Genomic DNA, 21,427 nt, shown 5'->3' with positions numbered 1-21,427 from the left:
TTTTTAAACAGCTGAGCTACTGCTGTCAAGCTTCTTTTAGTTAGCAAATCGCTAACACGGCACCTCAGTGAGATAAGTGCGTTTAAATGACAGATGAGATGAGGGTTCCTCCTGAACTCTCATCATAGAATGCCCTGTATAGTCGGGCAGTGGGTTGGTCAGACTGGAATACCCAGTTTCGGGATCCAGCACAGGGGTCAGTCCAAGCTGTCCTTCAACGTGTTTCCCCCTCGGAAAAGCTTCCTGCTCTGCTCGGTAGATTCTTATCGTAGCTCTCTCACTCTGAGTGAGACTGAAACCGGCTTCCTTCCTCTACCTCCTTTCCCACACTGGACTCCATTGTGCAGTTGATGGAGCTGTCGGAGTTAGAAGAACTTAAACTGTAACATTGAGTTCCTCTTAGGCTTGGTCAGCAGTTTTGTAGATAAAGTACAAGATATTGCTGACCTCATAATCAGAAAGTATTCAGTCAGGCAGAAGTAGTATTTAGCATATGACAGTGACTTCCACTTTGACGTATTTTTCTTGTTTGTTTTCCAGTGATCGGTTAACCTAAATGATGCAACTGAAGCAGTTTCCCCAAAGCTATATTCTCCACATTCATACTTGTCTAGAGTCTCGTTGTCGTTCTTTATGAGCACAGGGAGAGATGTGCATGATCGAGATTCGAGAATGCCTGATTTATTTCTATTGGTTTAACTCACATAAGTCTGACTGCCACTTACAGTGACGAATGAAAGTCTGAGATCTGTAGTGAAAATGCTTCTAATTAAGCAAAACAATTTGAGTGTAAAGTTTAAAATAATATGAAAAATTAATTTAAGAAATTCTTCCTCTGAGTTCATATAAAACCCCTTTATGAGAAAAATATTATGATCCTAAATCCTAAATTAAATAATTGCCTTTTATTTATTTTATTTGCCTTTTTATATTCTCATTTTATATATATATATATATATTCCCAATTAGAGTCATGTTAGATGTTTATTTTATTTTTTTTCAAAATTTCCAACTTTAGACTAAGTCTTTAGACTGCAAAATGAAACCGTAATATTACCAAATTCTTTATTTATAAATAATTAAACATTTGATATGTTATTTATGGAAGCTTGTTTCCACCACTAAATAAAAAAATAAAAAAGGTAATTGTGACTTTTTATCTCACAATTCTGACTTTTTTTCTCTCAATTGCGAGTTTGCATCTCACAATTTTGAATTGGGAGATTTAAACTCGTAATTGCGAATTATAAAGTCAGAATTGCGTAATATTAAGTCAGAATTGCGTCTTATAAACTCAGAATAATGATATAAACTCACAATTCTGAGAAAAAATCATGCAGTTGTGAGTTATAAAGTCAGAATTGTGAGATAAACTTGCAATTCAGAGAAAAACATCAGTCTTTTTCCCCTCATAATTGGACATTAAAACATGCAATTGCGAGTTTATATCTCACAATTCTGACTTTATAACTCACAATTGTGAGTTTATATCGCAATTCTGAAAAAATTCTTTATGAAAAAATAAAGAGCCCGAATTGTGAGATAAAAAGTCGCAATTACCTTTTATATTTTTTATTTCATGGCAGAAACAAGCTTCCATAGTTATCACATTTTATGTACATTATGTAGAGAAAATGGGATGAAGGCAAGGATTTCTTGGATATGATCAGGCTTCCTCCCCATCTCATTGGGAGAAAAGTGGTTTGGCGAAGCTCCACTGACTGATGTCTGAGGTAGAGAGGAGGAGGACAGGTGTTCAGCCAGGTCTGCTAGAGTCATCTGTGTTAATGTCCCTGGTCACGCCAGTTCCCCATACTCTCTTTCCCACGCCGCCCGGGGTCAGAGGGGAGCAGCCTGCCGGATACAGGCCTCTCTCAAGACCCCATCCACCGAACGCTGGGCTTTCAGATCACCCCTAAAACTCTCTAACTAAAGCCATTGCAAATATTTATGTCCAGAAGAAGCCATTTTTCTCTGATACACTTAGTAATAGCAGACCAGAACCTTTAATCATAGATCTTCTGCCTCTTTATGGTCATTAAAGAATGACCTGTTAGAGAGCTCTCAGACTTCATCAACAAACACACACACATATTGCTACAGTCTTAATGTCATTGTGAAACAGATGAAGATTTTAGTCTTCAATGATACATGCATAGATGAGGCAGAATCATCAAACTGAAAGAAAAAGCATGAGAGCTCATAATTCTTCAGGGAGAATGTAGGGAGACAGTCTCAATCTCAACACGGCAATCACTGATTTACGAGCCCCACCATCCTCAGCTGAAGTTCCTCTCTTGGGACAGGGTTTGGAGGGGAGGCGCGTGGGGGGATAATGTTCTCAGTCTGTATCCCACTGTTCTTGTTTTTATTTATGTGTGGGAGTTTATGTTGCCGCTGCTTTTTCTCGGGCTTGCAAAACACAGAAGAAGCCTCCATCTGTTCTTTGCTAGAAAGGGGAACAACATCAGTGACAAAGACAACATTAGCATGAACATGCATGTTTAGACACTTAAAGGAATAGTTCACCCAAAAATGAAAATTCTGCCATCATTTATTCACCCTCATGTACTTTCTTGTCATTTTTTCTTATATATAATGAAAGTCAATGGGGTCCAATGTTGTTTTGGTTGATATCTGCTCACCTTTTGGATTCCTCAAACATATCAGAAGTGCGCATATGCACCTTCGACTTGCTTGTTTCCCTCAGAGACAATAGCAGGAAATCCAGTGACCCTTCAGTTTTTTTTTTTTTTCAGTTTGATTTGAGACAATACACTTGTTACACCATGTTTCTGCTCTGTAAGTGCACATTGAGATTGTTGCACTAATTACATTTAGAAGGAAGGGTCTCTTGTTTACTTTTGAAATTAAGTTTGTTGACTCTTGCTCTGGCATGTTTTTTTTTCTCTGTCTTGTTATTGCCCGCTGTCAGAGCCCCCACCCCTACCGCATTCTCTTTCCTCCCTCCACATCCCATCCGAAAAATCCACTCCGTCAGTAGGACCTATATTTGTGTTGGGCACTTCCTATTTGTTGTGACCTTTGACTTACAGAGTCCCAGCAGCTGAACCGTGGAGGGTGGTGTCAAACCCTGACCTCACCATGTCTCAGTACAGACAACACTACAACCACATTCCCAACATGTCAAAGTAACGTTTTACATTGTGAAATCTCTTGTTGGTGGGCCAATGACATGGAAAAAATACGCTACTGTTCAAAAGTCTGTAAGATGTTTAAATGTTTTTAAAAGAAGTCTCTTATGCTCAATAAGGCTGCATTTATTTGATCAACAATACAGGAAAAACAGTAATATTGTGAAAAAATATTAAAATTTAAAGTAACTGTTTTCTAAATTAATATATTTTATTATCAATGTTGAAAACAGTTGTGCTGCTTAATATTTTTGTGTAAACTGAGATTCGTTTTTTTCAGGATTCTCTGATGAAAAAAAGTTCAAAATGACCACATTTATTTATAATAGAAATATTTTGTAACATTATAAATGTCTTTACTGTCACTTTTTTTTATCAGTTTAATCTGTCCTTGTTGAAAGAAGTATTAATTTCTTTAAAAAAATCACTCTGACCCCAAACTTTTGAATGGTAGTCTACATTAAAAATATAATTTATACAAACATGGACTTGAATACACCTCTTCTGTGATAAACACATTATTAGTTTCTAAATAAAAATTGCATTTCAATTTTTAAAAGAATACAATTCTTGAAAAGAAAACCTTCTTAATTTCCTGTTTAATATTATTTTATCAATAATTCCCTAAAATATCTGATAATTTAACTTTTTCATGATGAGGCAATGTTAGTTCAGTTTGTAAAATATCATGCACCTCACCAAAACTTTTATGATATTTATGAATTAATAATTCATTAAATTTGTTAATTTTTTTTTTACCTTGAATGAAAAATTGATGACTAATGTGTACACAGGTATTGTGTAAGAAAAAAGTCACTTTTTATGTTAAATTTATTTGCTTTGTACTTGATGGTTAGACCACATGTCACTTTTAGTGTCAATGAATTAAGACTTTTTTCTTTTGGCTTTTTGTATATGAGTGAACGTGTGTGATCGAGGGTGTGTGGTCAGGAAGATGCACGGTTTCCTCTTCACGCTAAAGGAAAGAATGGGGCCTAGGAGTGATGAGTGTGCCAGAATAAGGTCCACTTCCCTTCCCATGTCAAGACCTATATATACTCTAAAAACAGGAAGCTAGGAGGGAAGGAATTGTGGGCAAACTTTAATCCTAGATAGACAAACTCCCCCTACATTTCCGCCAACCTCTCCCCGACCACCAATAATCTTATACATATACAAATGTACCAAAACACTTTGCATGAAGTGTTTCCTTGAAGTTCTTAATCATGCATATCTTGTGACAGAAGCCAAAGGTTTATAGTAAAATGAAAGAAGGCAGTTAGATCAGGGTGTAGCTGATATTTATCAGACTTGTGAGTGGAGAAGCAGGTGGAGTGTCATTCTTAACATGACATGTTGATGCGTGGTAATGGGTCAAAGAGCTGTACTGCAAAGTTTTATTGACATCTTTCATATTACCCGTAACAACTTGGCAGTGGTGACACCCTAACCAAGAAACCAATTCATTCATAATGAAGCCGATTGAAATCCGGTTTACACATTCCCCAAATGTGGGAATTTTCAGAGCATAATTTCTGGAAGCTCAATGCTCTGTTTACATAATTCATAAATTCCTACAAAGCTGTAAAAAATACATAAAAATGTTCACAATGACCCTTAGAGCGCTCTCAAACCCCCACAGATAAACACACACACACATTAATATAGTCTCCAGCTTCATTGAAGTACTAAGATATTCAATTAAATTCATATGAAGTCATATAATATCAACATTTCAGTACCCAATATTTTAACATTTGATTACTCTTAAAGGTAATGTGTTCAATTTCTAGCGACACCAAACAGAACTGAAAAAGTATTGATTGTTTCAAAACTGCCCTGTTCTCGGTTATTCAAACTCTGAGACTAGCAGGAGCAGCTTCCAAATCCTCAGTACTCTTCTGTATCTGTCTGCTGCTTTTGACAACCCACAGGATGAAGGGTATCTCAGGAACCGCACTCCAATAATTCAAGTCTTACCTCTCAGGTAGGTCCTTCAGGGTGTCGTGGAGGGGTAAGGTGTCTAAGTCTCAACATCTAGATACTGGAGTGCCTCAGGGCTCAGTGCTTGGACCACTTCTCTTCTCCATCTACATGTCATCTCTAGGATCTGTAATTCACAAACATGGGTTTTCTTATCACTGCTATGCTGATGACACACAACTCTACCTCTCATTCTAGCCAGATGACCCGACGGTAGCTGCTTGCATCTCAGCCTGCCTGACAGACATTTCTTGCTAGATGGAGGACCACCACCTTCAAATCAACCTTGCGAAGACAGAACTGCTTGTGGTCTCAGCCAACCCAACACTTCATCACAACTTCTTCATTCAGCTATTTTTGTCAACCATAACCACATCCAGGACAGCCAGTAACCTTGGAGTTGTGATTGATGATTAGTTAAACTTCACAGACCACATTGCTAGAACTGCCCGGTCCTGCAGATTTGCCTTATACAGCATTAGGAAAATTAGACCCTTCCTGTCGGAGCATGCTACACAACTCCTTGTTCTATCCAGACTGGACTATTGTAATTCTCTCTTGGCAGGGCTTCCAGCATACACTGTCAAACCTCTGCAACTGATCCAGAATGCTGCAGCAAGAGTGGTCTTTAATGAGCCGAAGAGAGCGCGTCACACCTCTCTTTATAAACTTGCACTGGTTGCCAATTGCCGCTCGCATGAAATTCAAGGCTTTGATGTTTGCCTACAGAACAACCACTGGCGCTGCACCCTTATACTTAAACTCACTACTTCAGACTTGTGTGCCCTTCAGAAACTTGAGTTCTGCAAGAGAACGGCATCTTGTGGTGCCATCTCAAAGAGGCACAAAATCACTTTCACGGACGTTTACCTTGGCTGTTCCATGCTGGTGGAATGACCTGCCTAAATCAACCTGAGCTGCTTAGTCTTTAGCCATTTTCAAGAAACTTTTTTGTCAACACTAGACCCATTAAAGGGTTAGTTCACCCAAAAATGAAAATTCTGTCAATAATTACTCACCCTCATGTCGTTCCACACCCGTAAGACCTTCGTTCATCTTCGGAACACAAATTAAGATATTTTTGATGAAATCCGAGAGTATCTGATCCACACATAGGCAGCAACGTCATTGCACCTTTTGACGTCCAGAAAGGTAGTTAAAAACATGGTTAAAATAGTCAACGTGACTACAGTGTTTCAACCTTAATTTTATGAAGTGACAAGAATACTTTTTTTGTGCGCAAAAACAAAAATAACGACTTTAACAATTTTAACAAAACAATTAAACAATTTTAACTAAAACAATTTTAACCTTTGTCATACGTAGTGAACTCACTGCAGGCTTCCTTGTTTACGCCTGAATGTCAGCTCATTATTGGCCGGATCCCGTGTCAGCATCACATGCATGTGTCGTGCTGCTCACGTGTTCAGCTTTGGCCAATACCGAGTTGGTATTCGGACGTAAACAAGGAAGCCTGCACTGAGTTCACTACGTATGACAAATTCGTTCAAATTGTTTAAAAAGTCGCTATTTTTGTTTTGTTTTTGCGCATAAAAAGTATTCTCATCACTTCATAACATTAAGGTTGAACCACTGTAGTCACGTTGACTATTTTAACCATGTTTTCAACTACCTTTCTGGACATCAAAAGGTGCAATGACGCTGCTGCCTATGTGTGGATCAGATACCCTCGGATTTCATCAAAAATATCTTAATTTGTGCTCCGAAGATGAACGAAGGTCTTACGGGTGTGGAACGACATGAGGGTGAGTAATTAATGACAGAAATTTAATTTTTGGGTGAACTAACCCTTTAATACTATCACTTACTATTCATCTATTTGAAAAAAAAAAAAAAACACCTTGCTACATGCACTGTACTTGACTAACTGGGACTAGTCACAGCACTTGCATATTCTTGCCCTATTGTTGGTTTGATTGCTTTTATTGTTCTTCTCATTTTTAAGTCGCTTTGGATAAAAGCGTCTACTATATAATTAAATGTGTATGTAAATGTAAGTTTCTTAAACAGTCTCTTCATCTGTCATTGGCTAGACATACAGATCCCTGTCCCCAAAGTCACATTTCTGATTGAGCCAATGTTGCTATGCTGGGCTGGAAAATAGGCTCAAACAAACAGAACAACCGACCAATGACTTACAAACAAGATCCATATTGTCATCCATAATCAGACTTTTATTCAGCAAGGATGCATTTAATTGAACAAAGGTGGCAGTAAAGATGTCATTAGATTTATAAAAATATTTATATTTCAAACAGATGCTGTTCTTTTGAACTTTGTTCATCAAAGAATCCGAAAATAAAATGTATCACAGTTTCCACTGAAATATTAAGCTGCACAGCTGTTTTCAACATTGATAATAAGTGCATGAAGAGAAGTCAGTTTACAGTTTTAAACATGGTTTATGTGCATGAATGTGAAAAAAATATACTTACATAATAATTATTTTTGTCTCATATGCAAAAATGACCATCAGACCACCATGTATAAATCTTTGTCACTGCCCATCAAGACAGAAAAGAGAATATGAGTTTAGCTGGGATTTGCAACTGTCCTTTTAGAACATGTGCGTGAATTTTGCATTTCCTCTCTCTCTTCAACAGGACAGACTCCAGACGGGGTTCTCGGGGTCGTGAAAAAAAGGAAGAGGGGTGAAATCAGCAGTGATGTAGTGATGACAGGTGTGTCTTTAATCTATGTGGGTTTCTCCCTTTTACTGCTTAGTCCTTTTTTTCCTTTCTTATGTCTTCATTTGTTGCTTCCGTCCTCTTTTCTTCTTTACATTCCACCCTAATTACAGTGGATAATTACTTCACTCATAGTTATGACTGGAAGCTGATGTTCTGTTAGCATAAGCAGTCTCTAAATAAGGAAGTGACTACAGTAGTAGAATCTGTTGCTATTATGACATCATGTTCTTTTGAACCGTTTATAGATTGAACTTTAACCATTTCACTTGGAAATGTGCAAATGCAGTGTTTGGAACATTGATGGTATTTAGTCGTTCGCCCTGCAGGGATGACAGTCGTACATACCCAGAATGCAGTGCTGACTAAATGTCTGACTGCAAAGCTGTCAAAGTAGTACATATGAACTGAAAAATGAAGAAGAGTATTGTGAGAAAGAGATCGAGTGAGCGAGTTTATTACCTGCATTCACATTTAGCGTTTTCCTTCAGGTCAGTCCTATGTTCATAATAAAAAAATCTGTTTAAATGCCGATGTATTATCTTGTCCTTTTAACAGTTAAGGGGTTTTCCTATGACTGACAGTCGCTAGTCAAAGCATTTGTCAGTTGCATCTTGCTTCGCGTTGTGCCTAACAACGCCCTTCAGCTGTGACTTATTCACGATACAGCACAGCCTCTCGTACCTTATTGCTTACATAAACATTGATCAACTCGCATACATAAAGAACATCAAATATTGTCAACGTCAGCTCAACTGCACTTGATTGTAGTAGTCATTGATGTAACACTATACTCCATGTACACAGCTATATAGTGTATGAATTTTTGTCATATCAAATGGAACACTTATTGTTTTTTTCCTATACAGGAACATTGCTGTTTTCCATTTGAAGGAAATTATGCACATGATGTGTTGCCGTTAGCTTTAGCATGTTTAGCCCCTTCTAACATGTAGGAAAGGCTATGATAATGTGTCCATCATTACACACTTCATTTTTGTCTGTTTGTGTGTTTTTCTGTGTGAATTTTCTGTGTAAACACAACACTCACACTACTTAAAGCCCGTTCACACCAAGGACTACAACTAACTAGGCTATAAAGTTTTAATAATCATTCTAATACTATGAGAATAGGGAAGTTTATACCACAATGACACAGAGGAACAATATTTTTGAAATCATTTTCAGAATGATTGTTTTTTTTTTTTACAGATGATGAATGAGAAAAACATCGACAGCCACTCAGAATGAACAGACTTTTAAGAACTTGAGCATTTAAAGCGGCAGATGACAAAACTGCACCTTGCGCTTATAATAAACAGGACATTGTTGTGCTTTCATGTGGAAGCTAGTTACAATTATCTTTATAGTTGTACTGTTCTTATTGTAAATTATTTTTATTCTACAAAATTACTATCTCTACAAACCTTGCTAGCGTATAACCTCTTGTTAGCCAGTTAGCGGCCACTCTCAGCTCCGTGTATACAAATACAATCTGTTTTGGCCTACCATATAGCCAGCAGTGCTAAGTGACCAAAGTTGGACATTAAAAACATGGTGGGCTTCTGGTACATCATGACACAAGAATGCCAAAGCAGTTAGTCATGCAGCCTTATCACAATCAGTAGCAGGGTGTGGGTTTACACATTGACAGACATCCTGATATACAAAGCTTGAAAGAGAAAACAAAACCGATCGTTTTAAAAGTTAAATATTGATGGTGAAGTTTATTATAAAGATCTTTATCCTTATCCTGCATGAAACTGAATCAGCCTTTCCTTTTCTTTTTCTTTCAGTTTGATATGAAATGTTAGGGAAAATCAGTGTTACGCATCTATGACCAATATATTCTGCTCATGGTGCGGCTAACGTCACTGTGACCAGTTAGCTTAGCTGCAGGTGCCTGCTTATCTGAGAGGCACAGAAAACTGCAAGGAAAAGATTTTAAGACTCCTGCAAAGAGAAAACAAGACCGACGAGCAGACAGAAGGAATGAAGAGTATGAGAGGGGTGAAAACTTTCATATCAAGACTTTATTATCAGTTTAAAAATCAAGCAGATTGTAAACACAATGAGTGGTAACACAAGTGATTTACAAGAATAGGCTACAAAGCTATGCTACTTGAAGCTAATGGAAGTTCAGTGCTCCTAAAATATAGTGCCCTCCACAAATATTAGCACCCTTAGTAAATATGAGCAAAGGCGGTTGTGAAAATAAATCTGCATTATCCTTTTGCTCTTTTTAATTAAAAAAATTCACAAAATTCTAACCTTTCATCGAAGTAAAACAATTGAAAGTGGGGGAAAATCACATTATGAAATAAATGTTTTTCTCCAATACATGTTGTCCACAGTTGTATTGGCACCCTAGAAATTTTTATGAGTAAAATATCTGTGAAGTATATTCCCATTCATATTTAAATTTTTTAGCACACCAGGGTGACTAGGAGCATGAAATTGTCCAGCCATGACTTCCTGTTCCACAGGAGTACAAATATGTGTAAACACAAAGGCCAAATTCCCCTAATCATCCATCACAATGAGTAAAACCAAAGAATATAGTTCTGATGTGCAGCAAAAGATTGTTGAGCGTCACAAAATAGAAAATGGCTATAAGAAAAAAGCTAACGCATTGAAAATCCCCATTTCCACCATCAGGGCAATAATTAAGAAGTTCCAATCAACTAAAGATGTTACAAATCTGCCTGGAAGAGGACGTGTGTCTATATCGTCCTAATGCGTGGTGAGGAGGAGAGTTTGAGTGGACAAAGACTCTCCAAGGATCACAGCTGGAGAATTGCAGAGATTAGTTGAGTCTTGAGTCTCAGAAAGCCTAAAAAAAATGATCAAACAGCACCTACATCCCCACAAGTTGTTCGGGAGGGTTTCAAGAAAAATCCTCTGCAGATGAAACTAAAAAAAGAGCTTTTTGGCAGCAAACCCACCAGATGGGTTTGGTGCACACATGGATAAAAAGTACCCCATGTCCACAGTTAAATATACTGCTGGATCTTTAATGTTGTGGGCCTATTTTTCTGCTGGAGGTCCTGGACATCTTGTTCAGATACATGGCATCAAGGATTCTATCAAATACCAACAGATAAAAATCAAAACCTGACTGCTTCTGCTAGAAATCTAATAATGGGCCGTGATTGGATCTTCCATCAGGACAATGATCCAAAACAAACATCAAAACCAACACAAAAATGTGTCACTGAGCACAAAATGAAGCTTCTGCCATGGTCGTCCCAGTCCCCTGACCTGAACCCTAAAAAAAATGAGTGGAGTGAACTGAAGAGAAGAAGCACCAACATGGAGCTGGGAATCTGAAGGATCTGGAGAGATTCTGCATGAAGGAATGGTCTCTGATCTCTTGTCAGGTGTTCTCCAAACTCATCAGGCATTTTAGAAGAACACTCAGAGCTGTTGTCTTGGGAAAAGGACGTTGCAATAATTGGGTGCCAATACGAGTGTCTGTGGGCTGGTGGTGAGGACAGGTGTCAGACCAAGCTGGGCCCACATGTCAGTGCTCCCCAGGGAGAGCGAGAGCGGCTCAATCCTCACTCCCCCCTTTCAAGCCTCGGCTTCTCTCTTTGAGTGGAGGAGGAGGAAGAATGGGGAGTGAATGGCAGGTGATCCTGTCTGAGGACCATTAATAACCCTTCACAATTTTCTCTGCCTTCATCAGCACTGTTCTGATCAGAGATGCTAACAGCAAATCTTGCTTCCAAACTAGTTATACAACACAATAATTACTTTATGTGAATTAGTGAAACTAATACTGGAAGGCTTTCTGATTAATTTGACCAAAAAATAGTACGCTACAGCCGTCTACATAATTTCCTTTTGTAATAGTGATCAAACCTTGATTCATATAGGGTATAACATTGATGCTAGGATGTTGCATTTATACCATAGGTGGCAAAACAAGTCTAAACTGATTAAAACTAAAAGCTGAATAGATCCATCCTGGTATTATTATCAGTTTCATATGAAGAAAAACAAGTCATGATACAAAGTAAATTATTTCAGGATTTATTGTATGAAAAAATATATATTTCTGGCCCTGTGACATAAACATATATACATTTATCTTTTATAAATACAAATTATTTACAATCCAATTAAATAGTGCGAATATTTTGTACAATATTGCATTGTTAAATTAAGAATGAAAATATAAAAAGTATCTATTTTGGTTTAAATGGTTTAAAAAAAATATAGAGAAACAAATGACACATAAAAAAAGGAAATAAAAAGAAAAAAAATTCTACTCTTTATGTTACTTTTTAGTTTTTGAAAAACACTCTAATGCAGTTTCACAAAACCAGGAAATCTTAACAATGATGAAGCTATCAGTTTGAACCAACTGGTCCTTTCCAGCCTTGGGAATGTCAGAAATAGCTTAGCAGCAGTGAATGTTGACAGGAAGCTGTACACAACAACATCCATCATGCATTGCTGTTTAAACAATTTGCACCCAAGTCAACCCAAATATTTTCTGTCGAAAAACATACTCCGTAGTTAAGTTTTTTTTTTTTTTTTTTTTTTAGTGTTTCTAAGGAGTACCTTTTTCATTGAGCTATAACACATTGAAAGATGAGGCACTTAATCAAGATTGGGTTTGGTTTGAGTGAACATCACTGATAGTCAAATCCATTGTAGGCACTAAATAAAATCACAGCCATAATAAACTGTAGATTCCCAAGACATTTGTTCACATTGTTCACAGCCTAAATGGCTAGTTTCGATAACTTTGATTGCTTATCATCACAGATCCATTTATAAATAGCATTTCGAACCATATCCAAAAAATAAAATAAAATACTCCATGGTCACAGTTCCATATCCTTCAGTTGCACCTCCTTCGCCCATAAGGCTGATTGTTTGGGCTTCATGTGATTCATAGAGTAAGATGAACTTCAGGATGTCTGTTTTCTTCCTTTTAAAGGCTTTTGTGATTAATGAATCCTTGATTCTTCTCAGCTCTTCCAGAGAGTTCTTGTTCTTATGTACATTTTAAATATGATGAAATATATATAAATTCTATTTGGGTCTTTAAAAAAAAAAAAATTAGGAAAAGAAAATAGTGCAAATAATGCAAGTCTTCAAGCCTCTTGCTTTGTCTCCACAAAATCATTGTCCATATTAAAAAGTTGTCCTTTTCATGAGCAGCATGAATAAATAAATAATATAATGTAGATATAATATATACTCTCTTCACGTCTTCTTTTTGTCCTTTAAGACTGTAAACATTTTGGGGTCAGGCCCTCCGGTGATTAAGGGACTCCAGATTGAAAAATACTGTTAAACCTGAAGAAGAACGAAAAGAGAAGGAAACTGTTAACATATGTTCTTTGGAAGCATCACACTGAAATCATGATAATGAGAAAACTCTGAGAAAAATGTCTGGAGATGCTTACCTCAGTAGCAAATACACATTGTTCTATGTGTTCAGGAATGATGTACACAGGGTGATACACTCCCTCTTTTGGATAGTTCAAAGGTGGAACCAACAATGTAGAATCAGAGTTTTTCCTGAAATGAAGAACACATCAACATTAGATTTGCACATTTGATGCCATCAAATAAAAGCCCAGAAACGGAAAACAAAATACACAATGACATGAACATAAACTTACATGTGTAGCTTGTTGTTTGTAGGTTTTTCGTCAATGCTCAGATTGTAGTCCACCATCTTCTGCTTGTAATTTGACTGAGTGTCCACAGTGGTAGATCTGAGTGCCACATCCTTATTGGATACCTTAAACGGACCACCAGGAATGAGGAAGGCCTCCTTCTCTCTACCTAATGTCGAGGTCGGGGTCAAGGAGACACGGTTGTTGATGGACTCCAGATCATTGCGTACGGTGGTTGAGGTGGCCTTGCGGCCTTGTTTCACATGTCTCAGGGCCATGATGGCGGCGCAGACCAAAAGAGTGAGAGTGATGAGGCCTAGAGTAAATGAAACAGCCAGGGCCGCTGGAAGAGGAGGGTTGGTCGCAGGTGTGGGCATCAATTTATGCTCACAACGTGTGCCCATAAAGCCTGGTGGGCACTTGCAGACAGGCCCGGAGAAGTGGGTGTAGCAGGTCCCTCCATTCTCGCAGGGCATGCGGCTGCAGGCGTCAGAGCGTACGCTACAGTCTTTGCCTGAGAAACCAAGCGTGCACGAGCAGGTGAAGCCGTTGATGCCGTCCACGCAGGTGCCTGCGTTTTGGCAGGGGTTACTTGCGCAGTCGTCAATGTTGATTTCGCAACGTGAGCCTGTGAAGCCGGGGCGGCATCGACATGTCAGTTTGTTACCCAAATCAAAACAATGGCCACCTTTAAAGAAAAAAAAGCAAGGAGAGTGTTAAAATCACAAACCATGTTAAAGTATTGGCCTAAAAATGAGGGACATTGAACTAAGTAATAAGGGCAAAGGTGATTATAACCTCTGGGAAAGGTCTATTGCTTTATGACAGCTCTATCTTGCTATTCATATCAGTGTAAGAGCCTCACTGGCGTCTCTTATATCATGCATGGGTAGTACGTCATGCACAGTGGATGCATCTCAAAACAAAAAACTGTAGGATCAGCATGTTGCCTGAGGCGGAGGACGCTGGAATGCAGTGGTGGGCGAAGTACACAAATCGAGTACTTAAGCAAAAGTACACATAACCTAAAATATTACTTCAGTAAAAGTATTAAGTAATTCTTTTCAATTTTACTTGGGTACAAAAGTACTTGAATTTTAATGTAGTCTTACTTTTTTGGGGGCATAAGTCGCATATTACGCTTTGAAATGCAATGAAGAAAAAGTAAAAGTTTCCAAAATTAAAAACCTCAGATAAAGTACAGATACTTGAAAAATGTACTTAAGTACACTAACAAAGTAAAAATACTTTGTTACTGTCCAACACTGCTGAGATGTTTTGCATTTAGGACTAAAGATAAGCTGAAAATATATTTACCATTAGCACAGGGGTCGCTGCTGCACCGGTCGATTTTCTTCTCACAGTTGGAGCCTGTGTAACTGGCAGGGCAGAGGCAGGAGTAGCCACCGGTTCCCTTTTCCATGCAGGTTCCTCCATTGAAGCAGGGTCCATCGGCACAGGTCATGGCGCTGACCTCGCAGTTCTTCCCGTAGAAGCCTTGAGGGCATGTGCAGGTGTAATCGTTCACCAGGTCCTGAGAAGAAAAAGCAAAAGCCATTAGCGTTCAAGCTTCTCCAAAGACAAGAAAGGGCAAGACTAAAGCGAAGTGTCGTAACCGGCTGCTTACATTGCAACTGCCTCCGTTCTTGCACGGGTTGCTGTCGCACTCGTTGGTCTCGATCTCGCAGTTTTTGCCACTGAAGCCTGGCTTGCAGATGCAGGTGTAGCTGCCCTGGCCGGTGTTGGTACAGGTGGCGTCATTCATGCAGGGCTTGTGATTGGTGCAGAAGTTCAGATCCTCGTTGCAGAACAGGCCACCCCAGCCTTCCTTGCAAGTGCACTGAAAGGGCTGGTTGCAGGTGCCATGCAGGCACCCCGGGTATCGCTGGCACTTGTCGCAGAGGGGGCCTTCCCACCCGAGGCGGCACTTGCACTCACCGGGGGCCTCACAATAACCGTGCTCCTCGCTACAGCCAGACAAGCAGATGGCTGTTTAAAAGGGAGAGGGAGAAAAAGGGGGACATTAGAATGACTGGCATCATAAAACAACCCCCCTTCTAGAGGCTCAGGCACATCAAGTATTTGTTAAGTACTAAACTAAGCAGCTGGGGGACACACAAAAGAAACACATGCCGCCTTTTTCACGGAAGGCAAAGCATATTAGGTTTCAACGCGTGTCCTTGTTAAATCATGCTCTTTGCTTCTATTGTTACAGTGAACAAAAGCAAACTTAGAAGTTGCATGTGGCCGTAAGAAGCCGTTGAACTTGCCCGCGTTATTTATTTATTTATTGGGGGAGGACAAATTATAATATCTCTATGTGCACATAATAATGTAAAACATTCGAAAACACTTACGTTCAGCGCAATAATCGCCTTTCCATCCAGGCAGGCAAATTCTGTTTCCAGCGGTGTCACAGTTGAAGTGGCCGAATGCGTCATTCCGTGGGCGGCAGAAATCCGAGCATTCCTCGCCGTGGTAAAATTCATCGCACACTACGCGATAAGAAAAGCGCAACTGGCTTTGCTCTCCAAGATGCACGTCCTCGGACCAGTCCTCGCCGATAGCGAGTCTTCTTTTGGTGGCCAAACGGCTGATCATGTTGTTGATATTCTCTGAGATAAATTAAATCAAATATGTGTTAAATACAGAAGCAGGCGTAACAAATAAATATGTTGTAAACAACTGAAACAGGTGAGGCAAAAGTACGGCGCATACCTGTTGACTGGTCAGACGACTCTGCGTTCCAGGCTTCGATTATCAGCGAGACGATTCCCTGTAATGACAGAAAACTTTGTTAAATATTTATTATACATGCATACATACATAGAAGTGGTAACGAATAGTCATTTTGCGCTACTCACCGGCCACTTGAAATTGAAAGGCACGCGGATATGCGCACTGCTGGAGATGGAGTTTGCGCTGAATATGTCTGTCATTCCAGTGCCGTAAGTGCACGGCGGCTCAGGTAGAATGATGTCTTGTGAGTGCTTCAGGCAAACGCGGAAAAAGATCTGGCAGTCTTCGGCCTGTTTGCACACACTGCTTGTGCTTGTAAAAGAGTGCACTTTCAACTCAAACACACCGGATGATTCAGCCTGTGGCAATAAAAACAGGACTAAGATTAGCACTCTGTGAAAACTCTGGTCAAAGAAGCGACTTACATTCAAATAAGTGTGAAATACTTACCAAATGAGCTGATATCAAAATTAAAAAACACGTTAATAAAACACAAGCCATTTTGGATCTTCTTGTCTGCTACAGAACGATAGCAGACTGCAAGAGTAGTCCGATATGAATGTTTGTTGTGGTATCCACGATTTAAGGAAAAAGTAGTTGAAAAAGAATGTCGGACTGCAAAGCTAAGTTAATTAACTATTTAAAAAAAATCGTAATGTCGTCTGTGTTGGAGCTTAAAAAGCAAAGATAAACAGATTTCTTGCTCCAGGAGACTTTGGACTCGTCAGTTATACCTTTCGTGGAGTGTGAGCAGCGCGTGGGGTTTAAATAGCAAGCCAAGAGGAGGGCGTGGTTAAATGCAAGTAAAAAAAAAAGTCATAAAATGTTCTTTGATGGATTTATTTAACGAACCCTTGACGCTTTACGTTCATTTCATAGTAAAAGAGATATTACAAAACAACGCAAACAACCGTACGTAACACATGCGTTTGGAAACTTATGCTAGCAACAAATGAGTTAAATAATAATCCACTGTTATCATATTGGTTTATAAATTAATTTAAAAGCCCCCCCCAAAAAAACAAAAGGGGGGGATTGTTCCACACTGTGTTCCTACGATTTATATATAGGAAAAATAGTTTTATAAACAGTTGTTTGGAGTGTTATTAAACCTGTCCCTCTTGCCATAGTTTTAAGGATGTGGGGGAAAAAAATCTTAATATCTTTAACCATCTATGCACATTTTAGTATTTTCTTCGATGTCGCGTGCCAAGCAATTCTCTAAAAGTTTGTTTTCGTCTTGAGAATTAATGTTCGCCACTGATCGCGGAAGGGGGGTGGGGGTGGAGGGGATCTGCACATCCCATTTTATTCAGCCCTAAAATCTGTAATTGTCCTGACGCGTGTGAGTCGTTAAACCGGCAAGCGCTTTATTGTGCCCTGGAAAGATCCGGAGGGCTCTTTTGTTATCTTGGGTTTGGATTGTAGGTCTTTGGTAAAGAGGGTGAAATGGTGGGGGTTGCGCAGAGCATTTAAGATTGTAGATAATTGCTTTCTGCAGTAAGAGTGTGTGTACGGGTGTTGGGAGGGGGACACTCGCTACAGCTGTATGATAATCCTTGCACCTGCGCACTGTGTTTGCGCGCTTTCTTGTTGATATAGGCATATAAACACACACGAAAATATGGATATAGGATCTGTTCTTCTTTAATGTCTTTATTTGAGTTACGTTTATTTAAATAACCCCATATAATTGGCATGTATTATCAAAGTTTACTCTCGCAATTGCTGAAATGTTATCACAAAATTAAGAACTGCAGGTAAAAATTCCATATGTGAGCTCATTAACGTCAGAGTTTTAAACGAAGGTTCTGTCGTTCTGTTTTGGGGCATGTTAAGGGTAAACAGAGGAGACGCGCGAACAATGAGCAGCGTTCCAAACTGTTGCTCGTGCTTTAGGGATTTTCTATTGTGATTCTAATGAGAGCAGCGCGTGCCTCCGCTGGCCCCATCTTTACCCCAGGCACGCTTTGCCTACTGGACGGCACCATGATTAGGGGGTTAAGAAGGACCTCTATTGTTAATTTATTGTCGGACAATTATTAAGACAGTCTGGTTTCTTGGCTTCTGGTGAACATAAGGATGAATACGTAAACAAGAGTTATTATCTGTGTAAACAAGAAAAGCAAGTAAATAACTGGAAAGGGCGAATCATGGCGCTTGGTTGAATAGCACACTTTATCCATACAGCGGTTGTGTGGTTTAATGCAACAATATAATGTGCTTAAGTAATATAGGCTAATGTTAATATAGGCTACCAACCTATTCGAGCTATTAAAATGAGTTTGTTACTGTAAAGTGTATTGATAACATCTGCACGATGACTTAGGCTATAGTTCAACAAAATCATAGCCTTTCAAACAATAAGCATAAACTAAGGAACATAAAATGTTACATAACCACTCTTATATACACAAATGAAAACCAAATTAAAATAATAACATTTAATGTTCTTCCTCCATAAATTATAAGGCGATTTATATTTTTACTTAATAGTACAACCGTATAGGCCTACTTAATAATAGCCTAACAATAATTTTAGCATCTTAGTAATTTTTATTTCGTTTTTGTATTTAAAAATATATATATAATGCTGAGAAAACAATTAATCGCATCCAAAATAAAAGATTGTGTTTACATAATATATGTGTGTGTACTGTGTATACTTAGGGTTTTCCTTTCCAATGCGCTACTTTTCCATTGTTTTTCTATGTAAACACGAGCTAGACGGACGTGCAAAAACGTTGCGCTCACGTCTTGCGTCTTTTTTACGTTTAGCGTCTCGCGCATGACATGGCGTTCCAAAAACGCAGCGGTCAAGTTAAAATCAGTTTAACTTTTAAAAAACGCGTCTCGAGACCCGTCCCACTGCTCGCGTCCCGAATTTTTCAAAGCAAAAATGCATTCTGTGTGAACGAGCCCTTACACATACCTATATATATTTAAGAAATATTTGCATATATATATATATATATTACCGTGTAGTAAAGTAACTTATTATAAGAGAGAAAACTTAACTTTTTTGACCTGGCCCCGTTCTGTGATGCGTGCCCAAGCTCGTATTGATGCGCACTATGGGGTACATGTTCAGCAAAATAGGTGTCGTGTGCCCATTATGTTCATTCGACAAAGAGAGTGATGAGGGGAAAGCGGGGAAAAGTCACAAAATCAATAGCCATCTGGCTCAATCGAAGACGCGCATGCTGCATCTCTGATGTTTCCTGATATAGGTGAATGATAGATCAAACTTACACCAACCCCCTTTCCCCGGGGACACTAATAAGTGTAATAAAGTCACCACTGGAATGGTTTCATCGCCTGCTTTTGCGGCTTACAAAATTAAGCACGAGATGTTTTGCTTCGCGCGCCCGTGATTAACACTTTCCTATCCACGTGTCCAACATCCAAACGGTGCAAGAGTCGTCGCGCTGGCTGAGATAAAGCGTGTCTGTGGGTGCTAGTGAATTCTGGGGGGGAGGAGGAGGAGGATTGGCACATGGGGGTGAAATGACACATGGCGACAGTTATGGTGAGGTGTTAGCCAGTGGCAGAAGGCGCAACCATAAATGTGAATTGGTGCCCCTCTTTCAAGGTGTGAAGTGCGACACGCAGTGCCCGGCGCAGACCGGTTCCCAGGCTCCCTGCACGTGTATGATGCTCTGAGGTGTCACTTTATTCGCATGTCATTTGTTCACACCTTTGGGAAAAGTCTGTTTTGGAACTGGCGACTTAATTTAATTGGTCAGGGAAAACAGTTTCTACAGGTGTGCCACACTTGTACACAAATTTTGCTAACTGAGTGAATTGACTTTCGCTTCGTCGCACTGCAGGCCACAGACGAATTAGTGCAGGCTAGGCCTACTACTACTACTACTACATGATGAACTTAAATTCGCGAACAAACTCTTGTCAGATGGTTCTTTTTAGTGAGTCAAAAAATATATAGCGTGATGTATATAGTGAGATTTCTGAAATAATGGCTATTGTGTGCTGGTTCTTTTCGTGACCAGCAGTCCGACTCCCGAGCGAATGACTTTTATGAGTCATTTCTTTTAAATGAATCATAGACAGACAGCGTCGCTCTCAAACGAACGACTCCCACGAGCCGGTTCTTTGAAAATGAATCAAATACACTCGGAGCGGTTACTGAATTAATCTATTTTGATAAATTTTTTGTTCATGTTCGACTCTAAATGATGCATTTAAAGCTCGTCAGACTTTGTAGTTACTGCTTTTTCATATGACAACGTGTATTTAAATTGGTTTAATGTTTTACTCACTAGTTAGGAGCAATTAATGGATTGCGTTTTCCGCTTAACTTGGTCTGGATTCGCAGAGGCCAGACAGAAGTTTCGTGCTATTCAGTTGTTAACATAAGGACATAATGGCACGTGTCCGTCTGTCAAACGCAAAGGTGTGACATTGACAAAAGTTTAACACCTCGCATTCTGTCTCTCAATTGCCTCAAATTGTGTGCGTTCTGAAGCGTGCTGCTCGGTCATCGGTCGGTCAGAGAGGTTATCCACATTATGTGGGTGTGGGTGTTATTTTAAGTGCACTAAGATCGAGTTAGAGTGTTGAAGTTAATGGTAGAAGAAACTGATTTAGTACTAGATTCTAATTCACACAAGAAAAAGGGACACAAACGACTTTTGTTTACATAGTTGCTATTAGAGAGTATGCAAACATTCTTTAATTTTTCAATATTTGTGCAACACACTAGAAATACAATTACATTCAACCATCTAATTCTTTGAAGTCTGATTATATTATTCAAGAAATTTGAAATATTACAATATTTTTATATCAAAAACCAAGAACAGAATTTGAAAATGGCAAGAAATTATGAAATGAATTTTCCTCTCAACATTTTGATTTCACTCAAATAAAACTATAAAATGCATATTGATTTTATTATCTTTTTTATTTGATTAAAAGTGCAGTGTTTTGGGCCAGATATGCTTTTTTAAATAAAAAAATATAAACAATGTCTTTATTTGTGTGTGATTTCACGATTTAGGTTCACATCTTGAGTGTTGCACTTAATGTACAGTTTCTTCTGGAACACAATATTTAACTACCTGCCATATATAACAAATTATTATTTATGATAAACTACAGTACAAGTTTGTCAGGTAATGAAAGCATATTTGCTCTGGATCAGACCTTTCAGCATAGAAAATAAAATACCATATCATCACAC

General features: G+C 38.8%; 1 protein-coding gene and 1 long non-coding RNA gene across 2 annotated transcripts; both read right to left on the bottom strand.

Moving 5' to 3' along the window:
* Positions 1–988: 988 nt before the first annotated feature.
* On the bottom strand, positions 989–7,961 carry LOC127495778 (uncharacterized). The gene is made up of 3 exons (XR_007925181.1): positions 7,595–7,961; positions 5,136–5,265; positions 989–2,449 (listed from the first exon to the last, which is right to left on the bottom strand). It is a non-coding gene; the product is annotated as an uncharacterized LOC127495778 (long non-coding RNA).
* A 3,904-nt stretch (positions 7,962–11,865) lies between these two features.
* Positions 11,866–16,959, bottom strand: dlc (deltaC). Its single transcript, XM_051863429.1, has 9 exons — positions 16,675–16,959; positions 16,350–16,583; positions 16,204–16,261; positions 15,843–16,100; positions 15,113–15,474; positions 14,803–15,019; positions 13,489–14,173; positions 13,270–13,384; positions 11,866–13,159 (listed from the first exon to the last, which is right to left on the bottom strand). Exons 1-9 carry the CDS (start codon positions 16,723–16,725, stop codon positions 13,154–13,156), a joined length of 1,986 nt encoding a protein of 661 aa, XP_051719389.1. The 5' UTR covers positions 16,726–16,959; the 3' UTR covers positions 11,866–13,153.
* Between the last annotated feature and the right edge of the window lie 4,468 nt (positions 16,960–21,427).

Source organism: Ctenopharyngodon idella, chromosome 15 (genome assembly GCF_019924925.1).
Source record: "Ctenopharyngodon idella isolate HZGC_01 chromosome 15, HZGC01, whole genome shotgun sequence".
Taxonomy (NCBI): Eukaryota; Metazoa; Chordata; class Actinopteri; order Cypriniformes; family Xenocyprididae; genus Ctenopharyngodon; species Ctenopharyngodon idella.
Note: the sequence above shows the minus strand (reverse complement) of the source record. Positions and strands in the feature narration are given on the sequence as shown.